The sequence below is a fragment of the Haliotis cracherodii genome, unplaced genomic scaffold (genome assembly GCF_022045235.1).
Source record: "Haliotis cracherodii isolate W230 unplaced genomic scaffold, xgHalCrac1.p SCAF_10, whole genome shotgun sequence".
NCBI classification, from domain to species: domain Eukaryota; kingdom Metazoa; phylum Mollusca; class Gastropoda; order Lepetellida; family Haliotidae; genus Haliotis; species Haliotis cracherodii.
Window position 1 is genome coordinate 4,262,235 of NW_027266265.1, and position 20,763 is coordinate 4,282,997.

At 41.7% G+C, this 20,763-nt stretch overlaps 1 protein-coding gene across 1 annotated transcript; it reads right to left on the reverse strand.

The window, feature by feature from the left end:
• Window positions 1–1,218: 1,218 nt before the first annotated feature.
• On the reverse strand, window positions 1,219–20,436 carry LOC139453975 (cytochrome P450 27C1-like). Its single transcript, XM_071235435.1, has 9 exons — window positions 19,953–20,436; window positions 8,776–8,966; window positions 7,841–8,040; window positions 6,340–6,540; window positions 5,303–5,475; window positions 4,385–4,627; window positions 3,570–3,726; window positions 3,035–3,078; window positions 1,219–2,610 (listed from the first exon to the last, which is right to left on the reverse strand). The coding sequence occupies exons 1-9, from the start codon at window positions 20,193–20,195 to the stop codon at window positions 2,500–2,502; spliced, it is 1,563 nt and encodes a 520-aa protein (XP_071091536.1). The 5' UTR covers window positions 20,196–20,436; the 3' UTR covers window positions 1,219–2,499.
• Window positions 20,437–20,763: the final 327 nt, after the last annotated feature.

Consider the following 20,763-nt stretch of genomic DNA (forward strand, 5'->3'; position numbering starts at 1 on the left):
GAACTCGCATGACGCGATGTGAGTTCAGAGTGTTTTCTTATATCTGATGTGAGAATTGCCGTTTAAGATATACTGCGCGACTGCCTGACAACGTTTACCCTCTCTATTGAGTGTCGAATGGAGCACGCTAACGACCAGGGATTAACACTGTGCGCTGTAATGTGTAAAACAAACACCACAACCACTGACAGATCAATCACATCTATTTCATTGACGGAACATATTGATTCTCAAAGGAAGGGTGCTGATGATGCAACGTACACGATATTGACACAGTTTCTGATGCCTGACTATGAAAACTTCAATATAGCATTAAGGAGATATCAGTGTATTTCAACCACTCGAAAGCCTGTCTAGGGCCTCGTTGTGACGTACAGAAGCCACGGCTAGTGTTACTGTAATTGTATTTGCACTAAACATAGAAGCCACAGAGAGGTATTTATTAATTATGGGAAAGAAATGTATCCTGGTGCATCCTGGATATTTATGAAAGGGACAGACAGACTCCCGCTAAACAAACGTTTTATATTAACCATGGTGTCAGTTATTGTGTTAATAAGGACCCAAACTATTGCGTAGGGTGGAGCTATATTTCATTTGGTATTGCGGCTTCATATAACATTTTATGACCTGCGCTATACATTGACCGCTTTTTATTAATATGTGAAACATTCTTTTTAATGTCTAAAATCAGCATGAGTTTAAACAGGTGAAGAACGCGTCCGGAATATCATTGGTGTTATCTGGGTATATATGTTCACTTCAATTCTTCAAAAGAGAGGTAATGATTTTTTTAACAGAAAGCTTCAATTGAATATAAAGGTAATGCACCTGCTTGATCGCGAATAACCAATGCCTCTGCTCGCCAGTGGAAGATATACGAAGATTGTGACAGTGGAAGATATACGTGAATACAAGCGACAAAATCCCTCCCTTTCATTAAAAAGAAATTTCTGGTAAAAGCAGAGTCGGGTGTATGATTCATATGATTCTATATCATGAGCAAGTGTTTATGAATCATTATGAAATAGCGATGATACCAGGCGTTCGCGCAAAGATGAGCATAGCCTGTCCCACCGGTGGCACCCGTCACAAACACATGCAAAGGCAAGTCAATTGTCCACATTATCATTGCCACTTCAGAATACTTCTTCTGAGACATATACCAATCCACAAGTCAAACACAGTGAATCCACGAAACATAACTCAACCACGGACTGTCAATACTTCAAGGTTTAATAATTAAATATTGAATAAAATAAAGTCATATGTACAATGAGGAGGTACACACACAAGTCGATAGTAATACTGTCACTGCGTTTTATCAACAACAAATAGCTACTGAGCGTTGGGTTTATATGTACACAACTAACAATCACGATTGCTGCTTCTCGAAGTGACATGGTATTATGTCTCGTATTTCAAGCCAAAGCAGGTCAAACATCCCTGTTTATAAATACGTAACCATGGCTTCGAATATTTGACTGATCCCGCTTCCGATTGAAATACGAAACTAACACCACAGGCCTACTTAGTATCAGGACTCGAAAAGTGAGAATCCTCGTTGTGCAAACTGTGAACTGCAAAGCGTGTTAAAGTCACGTATTTGATAAATATTGACACCAGAATTACATGTCAACTGTACATTGTCTCGCAGTTGGTCGCCATGGCAACAAATGACACGCAAGGCATGCATATCACTGCCACAGTTACATAGAACACAGTTTGAAAATCCCAAGGTGCTCCATAGTTGGTATTCCTTGAATGATGCGACATTTTCACGTGAAGTCAAATATACAGCTTTGTTCAACATGGCGGTGTGTACACAGTTTTTGATGACGTAATACACAATGTTTGTTGATGAAGAGGTAGAATAAGCACAAGGATGCAAAGAGGTCATGAACAGTCGTGATCACATCCAACGATTGAAAAGTTGTGAAAGAAGTGAAACAGTTCTTGGTGTTGCATTATAATAAATTTCAAGCCAGTGCATTAAAACACGGCTCATTCCGTACCCGTTACCCGTTCACAATCGACAACGTCTTTGGCTAAACATTCTGCCGTCACGGTGCAGTCATTGAAAGTGTTTTGCAAGATGCATGTCATCTTATGACGATACAAACGCTCAAGGCTGTTACGCCTGTAGGGTCTATATTGCAGGAGCGAGAGGCAGAACAGAGCGCCCAATGAACGCTCGGCACGTCACAATCACCTCACGATGCACGTGCAAGAAATATGACGTCATAGCTTGGTTACATCAACGTAACATCTCCAGTGAGGTAATTGATAATTCATCGATTCATCACCCTGAGAAAAATCCATCCTCTGCTCCTTATTTGGTCATGCAGGTTGAAAGTCGATGTCGTCACTCTGCATGGCACGGCTATTTGTCTGTAAGCGATCTATGGCACGTTTTATCATGATCACTCTGCTACACTGATTGCCTTGAGCCGCTGTACACTATAGTTGGTTCGTTTCAGGAATTCCGCTCCCACTTTTTTACCGCTCGTTGAAAAGCACCGGAAGTTCAGGGCCGGGTGTCAGCTGTGTTCGAACCGAAGGGGTGATGTCAAACTTGTCACTTAGTTGGAGACAGAAGTTCTGGCAAAGCTGCAAAAAGTAACAATACGACCATAAATATAAACATCACACTTGTCAGTGGTTGCAAGTCGTGTCAGGTAAGGGGAAAGGCCCACACCATGCCAGTTAAACTTTTCCCAGATTACGAAATCTGCACACGCGAAATGGGGCTACGGGGTGCAATGTGGTTTGGTTGTCATAAATATTGCTGCTAAACGACATGATAAAATGACTCATTATACCAGGGTTATGCTTCGAGGGGAACAGTGTTTATTAACGTCCGCTCTACACTACCTGGGGATGAGCTACACCTCATTCACTTCTGAATGGAAATAGGTCAAGCGAAAACCATCACCGACAAACGTTTGTGTGTGGAATAATTAAAAACTGCAAGCGTTCAACAACAGGTTTTAAGTGTATTTATGCGATGTTTACAAGTGTAAGTAATAACTACCTGAATTGTGGCGAGGTACATCTCTGTTTCGGCAATTCGTCGTCCTGAAATCAAAATCAGATTAACTGTAATCTTTCTTCAAAATTAGGTTACCCAAAGCGGCAATTTTGACACATTTCCATACAGAAAAAGACATAGTGATTTTTTGCGTATTTATCTCTCTCTCTCTCTCTCTCTCTCTCTCTCTCTCTCTCTCTATATATATATATATATATATATATATATACTTTCAACAATATTCATTAATCATTTATATTTTTTTTATTCAGTTAATTTTTCTTCGTGATAGTGATTCAAAAACACATGGTCATGATACAGTCAGAGTCGTACAGATGACTTTGCTTTTGACAGATGTTTCTTATGAATATGGACTGGGTTTTGTCGCTTCTACTTATTGCAGTAAGATGCTATCATGATCGTACACCAACACGGTAGCATCAAAAGTGATATGTACATACTTTAGTCACACTACGCAATTCTCAGTGATAAACACCATTTATTTAAACAATGTCGACGACTACAGTTCTCTACTTACCGACACAGCTTCTCGCTCCGTATCCGAATGGGATGGCTGAAAACGGATGCCAGTCCTTTGCTTCATCTCTCAGCCATCTCTCTGGCACAAACTTGTCAGGATTGGAGAAGATCTTCTCATCTCTCGACATAGTGTAGTTGTTTAGGAGAATGCAAGTCTGGATAATAGGAAAAAACACCGATTAGCATGAAATTAGATCGACCAAATAGATATTAACGTTTTTTGTTGTTTATTGTCTGGAATGACTGTTTTGTTAATGGTTCCTGGAATGGTTCCTGGAAGTACATGCATATGTATATGGTTGCTTGCACAGCTGAAGGAATCACTCGTGTTTGTCTGATCAATCAAGTCTACCGGGACAGGCAGAAGTAATTAGCCAGTGTGATCCAGGGTACACAGTAAGTCGTGTTTGAGCTTAGGAATGAGCAATTTGTTATGACGTTGAGCCTGCGTGGGATCGATCGTGACAGAAGCAGCGTAAATGCGCCGTGATTTGTAGTAACCGGAGTGCCAAAAGGTCAAGGATGAAATGTCTGCTGCTGATGCCAGAATGTGGGTCACCTAATTTTGATATTGACAGGGGAAGTGTGACTGACCGGGCTGTTGAAACCGATATTGGGTTAAACAGAGGTGATTCAGATGTTGGCGCTTCTTGTAAATAGTCATGAGCGGATAACAAAACTCGTCGAGTATTCATTAGGATGCAAATAAACCATACAGTTAAAAGAAAAGGAAACTTCTGTACAATTAAGATACGAAACGATTTCGATTGCACATAAACTAATGACGTATACACATTAAGTGATGACACGTACCCCCTTGGGTATGAGGTAATTGTCCACAACGATCTCTTCCTGTGTGACGCGAGCGTTGATGGGGATTGGTGGGTAGAGACGAAGTGTCTCTTTGATGACAGCCTTCAAGTAGGGCATATTCTGCAGGTCTTCATAGTTGGCCGTTCTCTTGTCCACTACACGATCCACCTCGTCTCGAAGTTTGTCCTGCACATGGGAATTCTTGGCCAGAGCATACACCAAGAACGACAGAGAGTTGGCCGCCTGAAAGAAAGGATGTTTGATTAATAAAGCGATCGTTCAAGGTTGTCAATTGCTACCTTCACCGTTTTCACGAACACCCGGTGTCATGACGGATGTTCAGCACAGTAAACTACGGTTATAACGAACTCAAAGGGACCACTTATTTCAGTTCGTTATAACCGTAGTTCGTTATAAGCATATATACAGCATATATACATACAACAAATGACGGGACTAAAAATAAGTTCGTTATATCGGTAAGTTCGTTATATCGGTCAGTTCGTTATAAGCGTGTTCGTTATAACCGTAGTTTACTGTAATTCATTCGTATAATTTTCACCGCTATGTTGCCTTTTACACCCAAGGGAACCTAACTATCGGATAATCGAGACCGGTCATTTTCTGTCATTGACGTTTCATATTGAGACAGAATGTGTCAATTACAGAATTTCTATTAATAAGGGGAACAAAATTAATAGAGAGAAAACACCACAAAACACATGTGAGATTTTCCTGCTCTGGTTAATACACATGGTGCCAAAATCGAACTAAAAAGTATGTGGTTTATTAAATTAAATAAGTTGCTATTTGCCTTTCTTGGTACTTTAAACGTCTAAGGTCCGTGACTCCGAAATCCGCAAGATCTTATCCTGGTATTCTATGGAAATGAAGACATATCCGTCAATGGCCACTTACCGTATCGACACCCCCTAGCAGGATCTCTGCAATGTTGTTGTTGATTTCTTCTTTAGTCATGTTCTTCCCCGAGACGAGGTACGTGAGGAAGTCCACTCTCTCCCCTTCCTGAGGCTCGCTGACCGCCAGGCGACTCTCCACCTCCAGCAACTTCTTGTCTATGTGCTCCGTCGCTGCAATGTACAAGCGGTCAAGGTTATTTGTGTCTGTGTCCATCCCTTTAGCGTTGTATGTACGTTCATTTCAGTCTGAGTGTGAAATATATATGTATTTGTAGCAGGGCGTGGAGTCATCACACAGATGACATCCTTACCTTGACAACTTGCTGACGGGGTTAACCTTTGGTCATTTGGACAAGACGTCGGATCAGAAGGTCCGTGGTTCGAATCCAGAACGGGACTCCGAAATGTTAAGGCCGCTACATATTCATGACGACCAGCAAGCATTTCAAATGCAGTGCAGGTATTAGTATTGTGAAACGGGTTACGTTTAGATTTAGGTCCTCAGACTAATCAGGATGGTGGGTGGACTGTGGGTAAAACGTTCGCGCGTCACGTTGAAGCGTCGTGTTCGAATCCGACATGGGTCAATTGTGAATCTTATTTTGGTGTCCTCAGCCATGTATGTAAACTGGTAATAGCGGCATAAAACATGCTCCCTCGCTTACTCAGATTGATCAGTCTTTAACCAATCCACCCGCATCACCCATAACGTGTTCTGTTACGGCACATCTGTCATGATGTATACAGATGTAGAGATACCGATTTCGACCCGTAAAGATCCGGGGTAGAATAGGTCTTCACCAACCCATGCTTGCCGTAAAAGGCGACTATTCTTGTCGTACGAGGCAACTAACGAAATCAGGTAGTCAGGCTCGCTGACTTGGTTGATGCATATCATGATCCCAATTGCGTCGTTTGATACTGACGTCAATCACTGGATTGTCTGGTCCAGACTCGATTATTTCCAGACCGCCGTCATACAGCTGGAATATTGCTGAATGCGGCGGTAAACAACAAACAACCAAACATACGTACCGATATCATAGATTGTATCCCACGCTTGCACGTGATCCCTCCAAGCTTTCGTCCTGAGCAGTTTGTGAACATTGGCGAAGGCAACCAGTTTGTGTCCTGTGAGGAACATGGTTGCCACGGACCTGATGAAGTCCTGTATCCGGGGGGAAACATCCTTCTCCAGACACCCCAGTCTTGTCTCCAGTATCACCCACGTTAACGCTGAAACAGAGAGGACCACGTTATTAAGGGAGATCACTCTAATGACTCGTGCTGCTGCTCGGCATCGCACATGCAAGTGTTAGATATATCTCTGAACGGTTCGTGTGTGGTTTGTTTGTTGTTTAACGCCGCACTCAGCAGTATTCCAGCTATATGACGGCGGTAATAATAATCGAGTCTGATCCAGACAATCCATCGATCTACGAAACTGGGATGCATCAACCAAGTCAGCGAACCTGATCACCCGATCCCGTTAGTCGCCTCTTTTGACGCCGAAAGGTTTAACGCCGCGTTGAACATTATTCCAGTTATATCACGGCGTGATCCAGCACTAAACGAGTGCAAGAATATCAGTGCTATCTGCATCATTGTTCAACGCTGTAGTTTCAACATTATCTGTAGCCTTACAAACAACCGTCGCATAGTTTGCATTTCCCAAACATATTTACACAATCGGCGGATTCGAACCTGGACTTATTTTCCTGCTTGAACTTATCACCTATCACACACAGATGTCAGATTATTGACACAATTGGGAGGCACGCATGACACTTGAAGGGACGTCGAAAGGTCATGGAAAGAGGTTATGACCTTTCATATCTAATTAAGGGATTAGTGTAACCAAACTTGTGTCACTTTAAAACAGTAGTAAATTCCCCTCCCTTTCCGCAACAATTAACGATCCTATGATATGGGTATTTATCATAATTTCCTCGACACCTCGCTAATCCTTTAATAACCAATAAGCTCTCTAAAGACCGTTTCACAAGTATAGTTTTCTTCCTCTGCCGAATATATCAACGAGAGACGATTTACCTATACAGGTTTAGACACATCTCACGGCTGATTTATGTCCCGGCTAATGTGAAACGTATAGCCAGCTTACTTCGTCTATATAGCCGTTCACACCATGAGAATGTGACGCGACCTCGACTATAACCGCCCGTACTTTTCATTTCAAACTATTCCTTGTTTGGCACCCATGTATAAAATGTCACAACGTATCAGTCCTTCCATGATAACTGATACACGTGATTGTGTCTGAAAACGTGTGTACAAGTATGGGAACCATTTTAATCAATACTAACCATATCAGATTAAAATGTTTAACATTTATCACTCAGTTAATAACAAACAATGGCTTCTTGTTATCTTGCACATTAATATCATCAATATTTTTTCAAATTAATAATATCGAAAAAACGTCTAACAAAATCAGTTTTGAAGTTTATTTAATTCACGCGGATGGAAAGGTTCAAGATATACAAGAGAAGAGGCGTGGTTAATGGCATATACTTACTTTCCATTGTGAATTTATTGAGCTCGTTTGGTAAGTGAGGTACAAACTGCCCGTCTCCCTGAACATCCTTGAGGTATCTTAACCTCTCCATGAACGATGCCACAACATCATTGATACCGTTGACGTATTCGCCAACAGACTTGGGTCTCAGCAGTTTGGGGTTCATTGCGCTCCGACAACGTTTCCACTGTTCGCCTTGCCTGAAGGAGAGATGTAGGCCATTAATTTTCACTCCCGGACTCACAATACTATTTTTTCGCTCAAAAATATAATATATTGATGTACATTGTATAACGAAATTGACTATGCGGTCTTCGATTCCGTAATAAGCATAATAAAGACCACCTATTTCGTTGCAACCAAGTGCTTAATTGAAATATAAACTTGGATGAATGGCCCCAGGAATTCTAATTGAACACTGACCATAAGCTTTTATTGGAGTACATTAACCTAGTCGTTTTAATGTATGTTTATTTAGAGTGATCGCTTTCAACGTAATATACTTCAGCATAAATCCCAGCTTATATGAATATGTACTTATGTGGAGAGCTGCCCGCGTCAGAACATGAATCCATGACGTGAAAACTTCGTATATGTTTAAAAAAATAATTTTAAAAATGTTTTATCAAATAACATTCTCAAAGGAACGATACGATTAAATCAAAGATATTATTTCAATAAGCAATTGACATTTAATAATTGATAATTTATATTGTCTTCTATTCATTTTCTATATTTAACTAATTTCTATGAGCAAAGGCGATTATCACCTCTCTGAATATTCATTCCATTAAGTGCACTAAAACAATTAACCCTTAACCAACCACGGCCCTTGTTGAACGGTGACTCCTTAACAGGTAGCAACATAAAGCGACGCTCAAAACACGCACAGCCATTTACAGCTTGATTTATGGGACAAGTACGTGTATACATACGCAGTCATGATGCCGCCCTTCTTGTTTCTCATCTCATTGTACAACTGCCATGATTGGTAGGGGGGTCGGAAAGGGTACTTCCCCTCGGACCGAAGGATCTCCTCAACTAGGGAGGGGTCTGCCACAGATAGGTTGGTGACCGGGCCGAATGGCTCTTTGAAGATTTTGCCGTACTTTTTATGTGTACGTCGCTGAAAGACAGAAGGGTCGTCAGTATGTAAGACGCATCATAAACATTATGACAGGCGCTGAATGGAAAGGTTTATCATTTTATTAAACAAAGTAGGACTGTATATGTATACTATATCTATACATCCATTTACTTTGTTTTTGCAAATATGAACAGACTTAAAGTCATAGAAACGGATAAAAATAATAAATCATACTTTTAAAGAATATCTAACCAAACATCGATTATTCATCTGTTTGGCATCTCACATCGCGGGGAGACTATCTATGACCACGTGTTCATATAATACATGCCTGGGGTTAAATTTCGTGAATACTCAGGACTATTTCCTGAATTCTATCCTAAACCTTTCCTGTTTCAACTCGGATGCAATAATAGAGGTTCCCACCCCTTTCATTCTCAGTCTTGTCAGTGACAGGATCTGGGCATTGTCAGTGAATCGGGACTCTCTGTGCGAAAACCCTCAGTGATCCCGTCAAGATACGAGGAAACGTATCTAAGAATGGAGTCGTTTAATTCAACTTTATCTCCGCTTAATGTATATACAGAGATAACGCTTTCAATTATTTGTTTCTTTTGCGTTACTGAGAACACAATCAAAGCAAATATGACACATTCGAACAGCTGTTGGTTTACTTTATACGGATTGTAGCGTTTCGGGGGAAAAAGTAATGTATCTTTTCGACACGCTCGATCATAACGGAAGAGTAAAAAAGTTGGATCGAGATGTCTCAAGCTGGAACGAGTTGTCCTACAACTGATGATTGATAGCAGGACTTGCCCTAATAGGTCTTATTTGACTTTTTTTTATACGCTATGGCATCTGAAGGTGAAGTAAAAAAATAAGATTTAAGACTTTCACTGTAAGTAAAAATGTGGAAAGTGGAAATTATTGATAAAACGGTTGACTTCGGGAAAGCAAAAAGGTTTCTGTCTCTAGTTTAGATAGGGAAGGCAGGGTTTATGTTTTGACCTAACTATAAAATTCACCATCAATGTTTGCGCTATCGAAACACGTAAAGTTGACGTTATCTACAGTTGCTAAACAAACGATGGAATGGTAATCGCTGCTTGAAATAATAAACTTGATACCACTACAAGAACAAATGGTAAATGTTATGCTTTATCGGTAGAAACTTCAAGATTCCAGACCGTTTTGCTTACGTTATCCGCATCAGGTTCACGTTATCATATAAACCATGCATGTTCGGACTAAACAGGCAAATTAAGTTTGTAAAAGAAATATGCTTGGATTGTTTAGATTTACATTGTAAGAAATCTATATGGGACACTTAATATGGGTGTCCCTAGAAACGATAATTGGGATCTTGAATATTAGCCAGACAACATTCAGAGTGATAATAGTCCTACATAAGAAATACGTCAAAGAAAAGCGGCAAAGGCCATAGGATTTCCCCAGACAAGGAATAAGCTCCGGGTAACGATATTTCTTCTCGACATAAACACTCGTGAGTGGGCAATAACTCAGTGAAAAATGCATTTCGTCGACTGGTGTCACTTTTTTGCCACATGAAAAAAACAATATTCATAGGAAGCGACTGTAAGAAACTCAAGAATGTTCAAGCGATTTGACATAATTAATACTTGTTATGACAGCTGAAACAGATTGTGGGACACGTGGTGACGAGGGATTAAGTTTAAATTCAAGTCGATCAGCGGGGTAGTGCTTTCTGTTTGATGTACCTGGTGTGTCACTCACATACAGCAGATCACGAACCCTGCCCATAAAACTGTCTGTATTATCCTAAATTCCCTCGTAAAAAAATGACGAGGGCAAAAGTACCATTTATTTGATAAGGAATGTCAGGAATCTAAAAGATAGCAGCGTCGTGGAGTAATGTCCCGCAGAATGTTCCTAATTTGTCGTTCCTGATTATCATTCCTGAAGGTAAGGCATGGTAAGAGGTCGTATGTCATGCATGCTGTCTCTGATATTCCATGCACGGAACGAGAAACATTCTATGCATATTAACGATGACAAAACATCGTCTCTCCGTATGCCATGCGTGTTCAAGCCACCATAATGAGACGGGAAGGCCCTCTTGTGTCGTAGCATGACAAGTTACTTATGTTAGGTTGTATTTGTGATGCAAGGTATTACTGGTGGCTTGACGATGTTTAAATCGTAATTCGGCATACATCGTTGAAATAGATTTCGCGATCCAACGTCAAGGAACCATCATATTTTTGGTACGAACAGTTTGGATAACACCAGCTGGGAAAGGAGGGGCAAGTGCAATTTCACGAGGTTACAGGGATTAAGAGGTAATTAAACTGGAAATCTTTCAATAAATGCGAAATATATATGACAAGGGAACAATGATATCGTCTTTTTCGCGAGAAATAACTGTGATATACGATGCAATCGAGTCGAACATATTGTTCGAACGTTAGTCAAGTTTTGACCCCACACTGCTGACAAGGCAGACATTGAATGAAAATGTATGCATGTTTGAAAGTGTTGGTTCAACTTTATCACAATACCGACCGATAAGGACGCACACACCGTTTGTTTGAGAGTCTATTAAAGTATAGTATGTTTGAACCCCGGCCAACGCACTCCGAAACAGGTCAGGAAAATTCTGCTGCCACAACCCCACTGAGTTTGATGTCTAAGGTCGTTTTCTATCTTATCGGTTAAACTTCGAGGGTGGCAAAAGGGTGATAGCATGTCATGCCACACAACAATGACGTCATCAATGAGGGAGTTAATGAGTTGGTTGGCCTGCTCGATTCTCAATGAACCAGTCTCTGGTTGTCGCTTTTTCGGACGGAAAGGAGGCCACGGAGGTCAGAGATCCCTGAAAAGGAAGCTCGGTGAACACAATATAAGGGGTTTTAAAAGGTCTGTTGCATGTTAGGGTGACTTTAACAATAGTATTATGTACACGTGATGTCACATTGTCAGATGGTATTGTTAACCCTTTAAGGGCAAGCCCTATCCGGATCAAGCCCCGTCATATACGTTAAACGTGACACTGGTATAACACCATAAGAAGGGCCTGCTTAATGGATATGTGCATATTACTTAACCCTGAAACGTCTAAGATACCCTAAACCACGGAAGATGCTAATAGGGTAGGGCTGTCATAAGGCCATAGGGTTAAAGGACATTTTTTATGTAGAAGACACACGGGAGGGGTAGGACAATAGGTCGACACAAACCCGCATTGTCCTCTCGTGTACGGCCCTGTTGCAGAGGACAATGCAGACCCCTAAAGCTGACCCCTACAGGCTGTTAGAATGCTGCCACGCTGGATGATGAATCAATCACTCAGTTCAGCTTTTGTTAGGGATCTGGGCACGTGGTCGTAAACATCCCACGCTTCGCCTTGGCGTAGGGGTAACTGCAAGGTTGTCTTCTCCCTGGGCCCGTATTACAAAGACTCTTCTGATCCTCCGGATAGTGCGTCGGCTGTGACTAACAGTGGGTAATTGGGGGCTTGCTAAGTGCGAAAAATGACAAGGGGTTACGTTGAAGGACCTCATTCGATACCCAGGGAACCTGCAAACCCTGTTTATTTGCTTATTTTTGGTGACTTTGTCCAAATACCTGACACTTCTAATGACATTGGACTCCACTACAAAGAGATGGACTGTTCCTCGCAACAAGCTTAAAAACTACCTATAAAAAGAAAGGCACTTGAAATACTGCAAGGTTTTAAATTAAACTAAAATTTAATAAAGTTATTTACTGACGATACTGATTCATGTACAGCTCTTCGCCCCGTAAAGACGTAAGCTAACCTTCTCAAAGCGCCTGACTCGGGCTTTTCAATTAGACGGCCGAAGGAATTTGTCAAATGCAAATGTCCATTGCGATGTTACACTTAAATTGTTAGGGTTCAAAGAAACTCGGGGATTGACGAGGATGAAGCACGTTTTCTGGGGTCGGAGAAAACTCGCGTCTTATTCGGCCAGCGCAAGGGACAAAGAAAACATAGCACAGAGACTAAACTTCTATTGAAGTACGGTAATTGCCCTTTTCGTCCCCTCCAGCCCGTGGAAACAGAACACACTACTAGAAAGTCCCGACCCGCGAAATGTGATACCACGAGAATAAAGAAGGCCTCTCGGACCCAAATAAAAACTGGGGTGATTTGCACGAATCTAAACAACTGCAAAATACATCTATTTTCAATTCCCAACCATGTTCAACATACCAGTGATCTCATCCTATAATCTGATTAGAATATGGGTCAGGTGCCGGGTCAGCTTAATACATTTCGTGGAATATTAATATTTTTATTAACTGTTAATTCATTACGTATTTTCAGGACAAAAGTCACAAAGACAGTCTCATTCATAAATGAGCCACTCCTGTGGGAAGTGTGGAGTGTTGACGGTTCTTGTTCGTACGGAATGTGTCGACAGTTATAGGGTTAAAACAATTTGCGGGGGACATATCCATTCATACGTCGGGGATGATGTGTATCTACTGTTCAAAATCTCTTACATCGCTTGGAAAGAGAAAAGCGTGTTCTCTTTTTTTGCTCATTGGCCCATAGACGTATGTAACAAGGCGTTGTGGAGGTGGGGAAGATCTCTCGCAGATGGGAGCTCCGACATCTGCAGCTCTATACTGCTAGAAGCCTCTGGCCAACTATTCGTACAAATACACTTGTAAAATACCTGGCTTGCCACAGTTTCATAAGGAGAGTCTGAAAATAACATCGTATCTATTCCTAAGAGGCACAGCTACGAATGTTTTTAAGTGTTTTCACAATTGTTTACAGAAAGGTGTACCTTATTCTGGGCCAAATTCTATAGAGGGCACGTGAGAATTGTTAAGCTTGCTGGTTTCCTTGTTAGATGCGGGGCATTAAAAGGGGTACCTCCATCTAAAGTAAGACCCTACTTTACTACACCCTCGATCCTATACCAGATTCGAAAAAGTAACACACATTTACATCTAGGATTCATCGGTTTAATTCTTGATTTTTCTAACCTAATTAATTCATCAACATAGTTCTGTGTCCTTTGTCTAAATCATATGCGTCAAACAAAATCTTTCAAAAAATGTTTAAGTGAACAGTATCCAAGATCCATTACGTATTCGAGATATGTAGCCATGAAAGAAAACACTGTTCCACGTGGAGGTTGCTGGGAGTCCGACAAGGATATGCTATCCTTCCGTGCCTCTTACCTATGACCAGCAATATTTGTAGAGAAAATGCCACTTAGTTCTGGATTAAATGGCGGTAATGAGGAAACGAAAGGTGTCGTGTAAACGAAAAGATCTTTCCCCTGTAGTAGACTATATAAGCCCCGGAAACGCGCGATAGCTAATAAACGTCAGAACACTCTCTGCCGAATTGACTCCACTCTAAACAGACAGCGACCTTTTGAATGTTTGGCCGAATCACAAGTCAATCTTAGAATTGTTTTTGGCTTGGTTTGCCGGGGTAATTGTCAATGTTTGAAGTACTGATTCTCTACCGATATTAAGGTCTAGCGTTTAAGGCTGTCATTTGTCCTCCGCTCCATGCTGTTGGTCGTGCTGGGACCTTGTAACACATTACTGCAAGACGTAGGACTCAAACAAAACCTGCTAAATCTTCGCTTGACCACTGGCTAGGGAGAGATAGCCTATTTCATTTGACCACCTGAGCTTTTCAAATATGATGGCACAAACAAACAGGCTTCACTGAGCCGTGTGCCCGACCACAAAGATGTTTGTAGCTTCCAAGCAGAAATGTTAAGAACGTGATGTGAACTCCGAACTAAGTTTGGAGTTGGACTTTTAGAAAGGGTTCTAGGTCAAAGCCTGCTCGTGAGTGAAGGGATGAGGTTTGTATATTTACATAGTATGTCCATGCTGTTATCCAGGGCGCTACATTGAACATCCGATTTGAATTCTCTTTCATTCATTAGGAAGGCCCCTGTGTGCCGCTTCAACACGTGGGGTGTGCTGAATGTACGACTTGAAATCTAAATTTGACACGGTTAAATCAAAGCTGCGAAAACAATGTTTTTTGGGTAATATATATCTTTTTGAAATAACTTTTGTACCCAACGTCTTTGACAAATCAGAAAAGTAGAAAATCGTTTAAGATGTATATTTGTAGGGTAGTTCTCATAAACGTATTTTAATATAACTTAGTTATGAACATAGGGTTAGCAACACGTGGCCAAGGGCCAGATACCAAACTTAAGTGTGAGCAGGTTAGCGATGAATATTTGCATCTGTTTCTGCCGTGGATTGACGGACCGTACATCAACAAGCAAGAATTGAACCACATGTTCCATTCCTCCTACAAACGCCATCTATCTCTACCACACTGAGATAGTCTCCCCCGTTGCACAACGAGAACAATTTCAGTTGTTGACTTCCCTAAGCCTTATCTTGGCTGACGTGTTCGCGATTCTGACAGTGCCTACTTAACGTCACTCACGCCGTTGACGTTAACGTCACTCGGACCGTTGGCGTCATTGCACACACAAAAATTCAATACGTATATGACGTATCTCGAGGGAAACGCTGAGAAACGCCACTGCATTTACACACAACTTGGGTAAAATCACGTGACCTTGACAACGTCGAAATTAACCAGAACAAGAATTGAATCTACATTTTAATTTTCAAAACTATTGACTACTCTGGGGAAGGAATCACGTATATTTATCAGTTAAATAAACCAGTCTGGTGTCACAGACCACAGATAATGTACGCTTATTTGCCGCATAGCGTTCTCCAAATTGAGATAATGTTAAGGCCATCTGCGATCTCACAAGCATCCCAGGGGCATCACCGCCAGAGACTTCAAGGCCAAGTTATTTCATGTCAATATGACTGGCATAGCTATCTCACACCGTACTCTCGGAGTGTCACCTATCATATTTGCCATCGAGATCAATTCACTAGAGGACAGGTATTTAGGACGTCCAACGGTAACTTGAAAAACAGCCCACTCGTGCACACAGCAACATCTAACCCACGTAACATCTCTTGCTATTCGGTAAAAACATTCCAATCATTTCTTCCAAAAATGTTTTTAAATGTTATCATTTTGAGGTAAACTGGTTCAAAAGGTGTTTTTGCCTTGAAGACATTTTACACCGAAATTGGGTCGTTCAGCTAGCTGGGAATAAGCGGGAACTTGGATCGCTGCCCCAACGGGTAATTGGTACAAGGCACGTTCAAACAGCTCACTTTAAAAAGAATATTATTTCTAAAACTAGCTGAATTAAAGAATTATAATGGATTATCACGTCCCTCGCAACTATGAACCTTTGAGTGTACATCAATACAAGGCTGGGTTATACTGGACGTATTCTGACAAAAGTACTTACTTTATTCCTTGTTGTAATGAGATACACAGATGTCAGTATATCAAATCTATATTGCGTGAAGACACTACAAAGTTATGCTGTTGTTTTTCTTTATTTTTTTGTTCTAAATCGTTACCTTTCACAGTATCAAATTTGACCTCTAAAAAACGCCCTCGTATAGTCTCCTGCCATTGAACCAATACATGCGTAATGCTCAGCAAACGTCATCTAGTGCAAGGGGTTCAAAAAACGTCAAATGCCGGTGTGTAAAACACTAGGCAAATGTCCCGGATTGTTCAAGCCAACGCGTCTCTCTGGAGACATTAGTGGCGCTTTGATGATGGATTATCACAGCTAATCAGCCCAAACCTAGGGCCGGTTCGGCAGAAACGAGTGGTACCCAAAGTCGGAAAATATTTGGTTGTAAAATATGATGAATGGAAATGAGACGGAGGTTTAAATTGTTGCTATATGATGGTGTGCCGAACATTGTGCCATGCCGCCGTGTCATCGGATGAGCATGTGGTGAAATATATTTGGATACATTATCACACATGCTTTAGTGAATTGGTAGATTTTATTCAGGAAATCCTTGAGTTCAATGCATCAATGTGCAGAGTAAATTGTATAATTAATGTATTGATAACCGGGAATAAATGACTATACCATATGTACAACCTTGCAAAATCACGTAACGATTGTTAACGTTTACGCTATTTATCATTTAATGAACTGCAGTCTTAAAGATGCCTGTTATCCAACATGATGAAATATAAATGTCATATACATCCCATAGTTATGTCATTATCATTTAAAACATGACAATGACATGACAACGACATGACAATGACATCACATCACACGCGGGTGGGTGTAACAGCGACTTTGTTGGAGTGAGTTAGTGTGACAGTTTTGACGTTCCGCGCGGCTAACTCGACCAGTCGAGGAACACGGGCTATAAGTCGACAGGTGAAACATGAGGCTGGTCCCTGCTGTTGTCAGACATCACAATACACACACGTGTCCCCTAGCGTCACGCCCTACTGCCGAGACTTTCTATCTTACTACACTATCTTACCTCCTCGTTCCTACGAGGGGTATCACAACAGTCACTTTGCCTTTTAAACAGTTTCATTATCACGAGGTCAGTATTGTCGCATAAGAATATTTCAGTAATTAGGGTAAAGAAATTGGATGGTAGTATGTTTCTCCGATAACAGAAAATAAGCATCGGACGTTAAGAAATAGGGTAGTAGTATACCACCTTGCCACAGACCTCTATCAATGTTATTGCTTTTAAAAGTCCTAAAATGTTTTCAACAGCGTTACCTCAAACAAACTCACATTTAGGACAGCGTTTTGTAATAGACAAGGGCCCAAAACAAGAATGTCTATTGTTAATTATAAAATGTTGAAAACTTGGAATGGCCAGGTGAACAGTTTCTAAATATTTCAAGTCTACGCGGATAATGTTTTCAATCTGTTCGTAACAACAGAGCGTTTGTAATAAACACACCAGCAGAACTACAATTAGGCAAAGTGCTTATAATTCTTGGCAAGCTTGTAATGTATTTAGACCCAGTGAAAACACTTCCGTATTGCTCGACATCCTCCCACATACCTCGCGTATCCACAGAAATTACAAACCAGTTTAGTTCCTGGCTCCAAACTCAACAATCCCACATCTATCTGCACTTGGATAACGCGGATGGGTTAGCGAACTGAGCACGTGGTGGCTTCTTCTTCAGCCTGAACAATCTCAAGACACTGCCTGACTTGCCGATTTAAATATGCCTCTATATTTCCATTCAGAGTGAAGACGAATTACGACGAGTTATTGTCGCGGTATAATAGACGAAGCCATTCTCATCATTTTCGACGCGCAAATGAGACTTACCTAGAATACAAAGAAATGTATGGGAATTTCTAATGAGAAACACCCTTCTGATGGGCCGTTTCAATAAGTATTTACGTTCGTGGCTGTCTTTCTCGGATCGGAGTCCACGTACAACGTTTATAACCACTACCTGCTGAGTGATGTCCTCAATGGGCTTTCATACTAGTGAGAAATCTATTAGCACGTATATAATAGGCTAAGCGACTTTGGTCATCGGGAGGCCGGGTTTAGAGCCAAGGAGAAAGAATACTACTAAACCGGCAGTGTCTTTTTGGCCTGCGATCGGGAGCTCACTGACCCTTGCCCACTGTTCGCTGCAGTGTTAGTATATTGTAACGTCGTTTCTATTGAAATTCAAAGGTAACGACTAACATATCTGTTTCATTGTGTCTTGGCGTTAACAGAAGTTGTTTAAGCCAGGCTCCGATTTTGCCTGATGTGATATAACAAATGTATTATTGAACTGACTGACTGATATAGAAGATTTAACCTGCGCTTTCCGACTGTAGCGTATTTCGCACACGGGTATTATTGAACTTACAACCTCCCTTTTATACAGAAACATATCTATGCTAACCAGAGCGTGAACGGTCCATGTAATGAAATGGTAAAATAAACAGCCGTTAAACACCGTCGGAATCATTAACGTGTTAAATTTGCCCGAGTAGCGGTTTAAAGGAAAGTTACGCTGTGGCATGTGTCTAAAAGAGTATCAATGGAAAAGACGTCTTGAGAGGATCAGTGTTGAAGGCATGTGAAAGGTAAACACGAGGCCCAGCCTGGTGAGGTGGACACGGGACGTTGCTGAAGCCGCCGCCGGTCAGGACCGAGAACGCGCTTAGAGACCGCCGCCGCCGCCGCCGCTGCTGACACACGGAGCTTGCACTGTTTTGAGTACATACCAGAACCCTTAGTTCGTCGTGCGGACAAATCCTATCTCTGCCCTATAGAAATGTCATAAGAACTGTGTAAGGGAACATGCACCATGCTGTTAGCTCCGGGGTTCTTTTACCTGGTAAATGTTTCAGGAGGTATGTGTGGCTCATATCGTATGTTCAGTTATCGGAGAACGGCTTGTCAATGGCGTGAGATTTGGAGTACAGATCATCTGTTCAAACGTGTGCATGTAACTGATAAGATTTTGCCGTTTCTTAAGCATTTCTATTGAAAACCCGCACGTTACGTGTTCATGAGAAAGTATTGTTTACGGGTATATTTTTAGCAATGGTGGTTGGATTAACCCATGATTAATCACTGAAACAATTCAGGTTTCGAAAGGGTGGAAATCATGCCATGCTTGTTTTAACGTCGCGTAAAGAAATCTTACTACACTGATAGAACTCTGTTAAATGTGGTGTGGCGACACCCTTATATAATGGGCAGCTGGTGTTCTTTTTACCAGTACGTTGGACACGTTACGCTGTCAGTTGCACCCCTTGGGGGGATACACCCCTCCCCTTTGTGAATAGACGCTCCACCCCTCCCCCTTTGTCATAAGACGCACCCGGACAAAGACGCTAGCTCGAACTCGCCACAGCAAGATTCCTGTATGTCATTCTACACTGTCGGGTATGTCTGTTGCATTTCTACCACGGCGCCTTGTCTGTATATTAACACAAAAATACCATACAAGTCCACACATCCACTCACACGGAGCGCTTACCTGCCCACCGACAGTTTATATAATCAACAATTACGCGTACCAATTTGCACAGCAAACACGTGGGGCTAAGTCAGCGGTGAGTTACTATACTACTGCTGAGATTACTACTAGAGGGAAAACGTAAACAAGCTTACCTGAACTTCGTGCATTTGTCCCTTGTTAGCTTTCCGAAAATACTCCGGTAGAGTCCCAACAACGGGCAGTCCCGTGGGACCAGGCAAGTCCTCAAAACTCCTTGGGGATGCATCAGTTAAAGATAAGTCCGAAGAATCGGACGCTTCGGTAAAAACACGGCGAACGCCAACGGAGTTTCTCTGTCCACGGACAAGAAGAGTCCGGCCATGGGATGCGACACGTCTCAACACCGACTCAGCCATTGCGTCTGAAAATCCCACAGAAAAAAAACTTCTATATCAAGTCCACTGGGCCAGAAGGTAGCGCCCTCCGAGGCGTGGAACAGTCGTCGTAATACAGCGAGGGATGCTGAGCTCGGACTAACGGTTTTACTGAAGCTGTGGAGCTTCCCGTCTTCTCGCTGTGGAGGCCGGCCGCGCTTGTACCGTGGCGTGACTTCAACTGTAGAGTTGTTCGCACCTCGGCCCGATCTTACTCGGAGCTTGGCGGTCCGCTTACTGAGCGAAGCAATAGACGAATTCACTTAAATAGGGTCAGCCCGTGCAGAATGAGCGCACGTATACATAAACACAGAAGGTGGAGATGTTAGGTTTGTTACTTGCTGCTCTGATCCAATCAGCTGTTGCTTCAGCTGAAATACCGGTCAATCATACGTTCTCCATACCAAACATAGAATTATGCCATAAGAAAATTATAGGATTTGGGGTTTGACGTTTATGCAAATCAACCTTGCTAAAAATTCGGAGTTGGAAATATGACAGTAGGGTCTTGTTTGTGTGCTTGTAAGAACCTAGTCTCCGTGCCGAGTTT

Excerpts from the sequence above, each read along its gene's own strand:
- LOC139453975 (XM_071235435.1), bottom strand. The coding sequence starts at position 20,195 with ATGGCTGAGTCGGTGTTGAGACGTGTCGCATCCCATGGCCGGACTCTT. Across the intron at positions 5,476-6,339 it reads GGATACAATCTATGATATCG|CGACGGAGCACATAGACAAG; the intron begins GTACGTATGTTT and ends TGTACATTGCAG. Across the intron at positions 3,079-3,569 it reads CGGAGCGAGAAGCTGTGTCG|GACGACGAATTGCCGAAACA; the intron begins GTAAGTAGAGAA and ends TTTTGATTTCAG.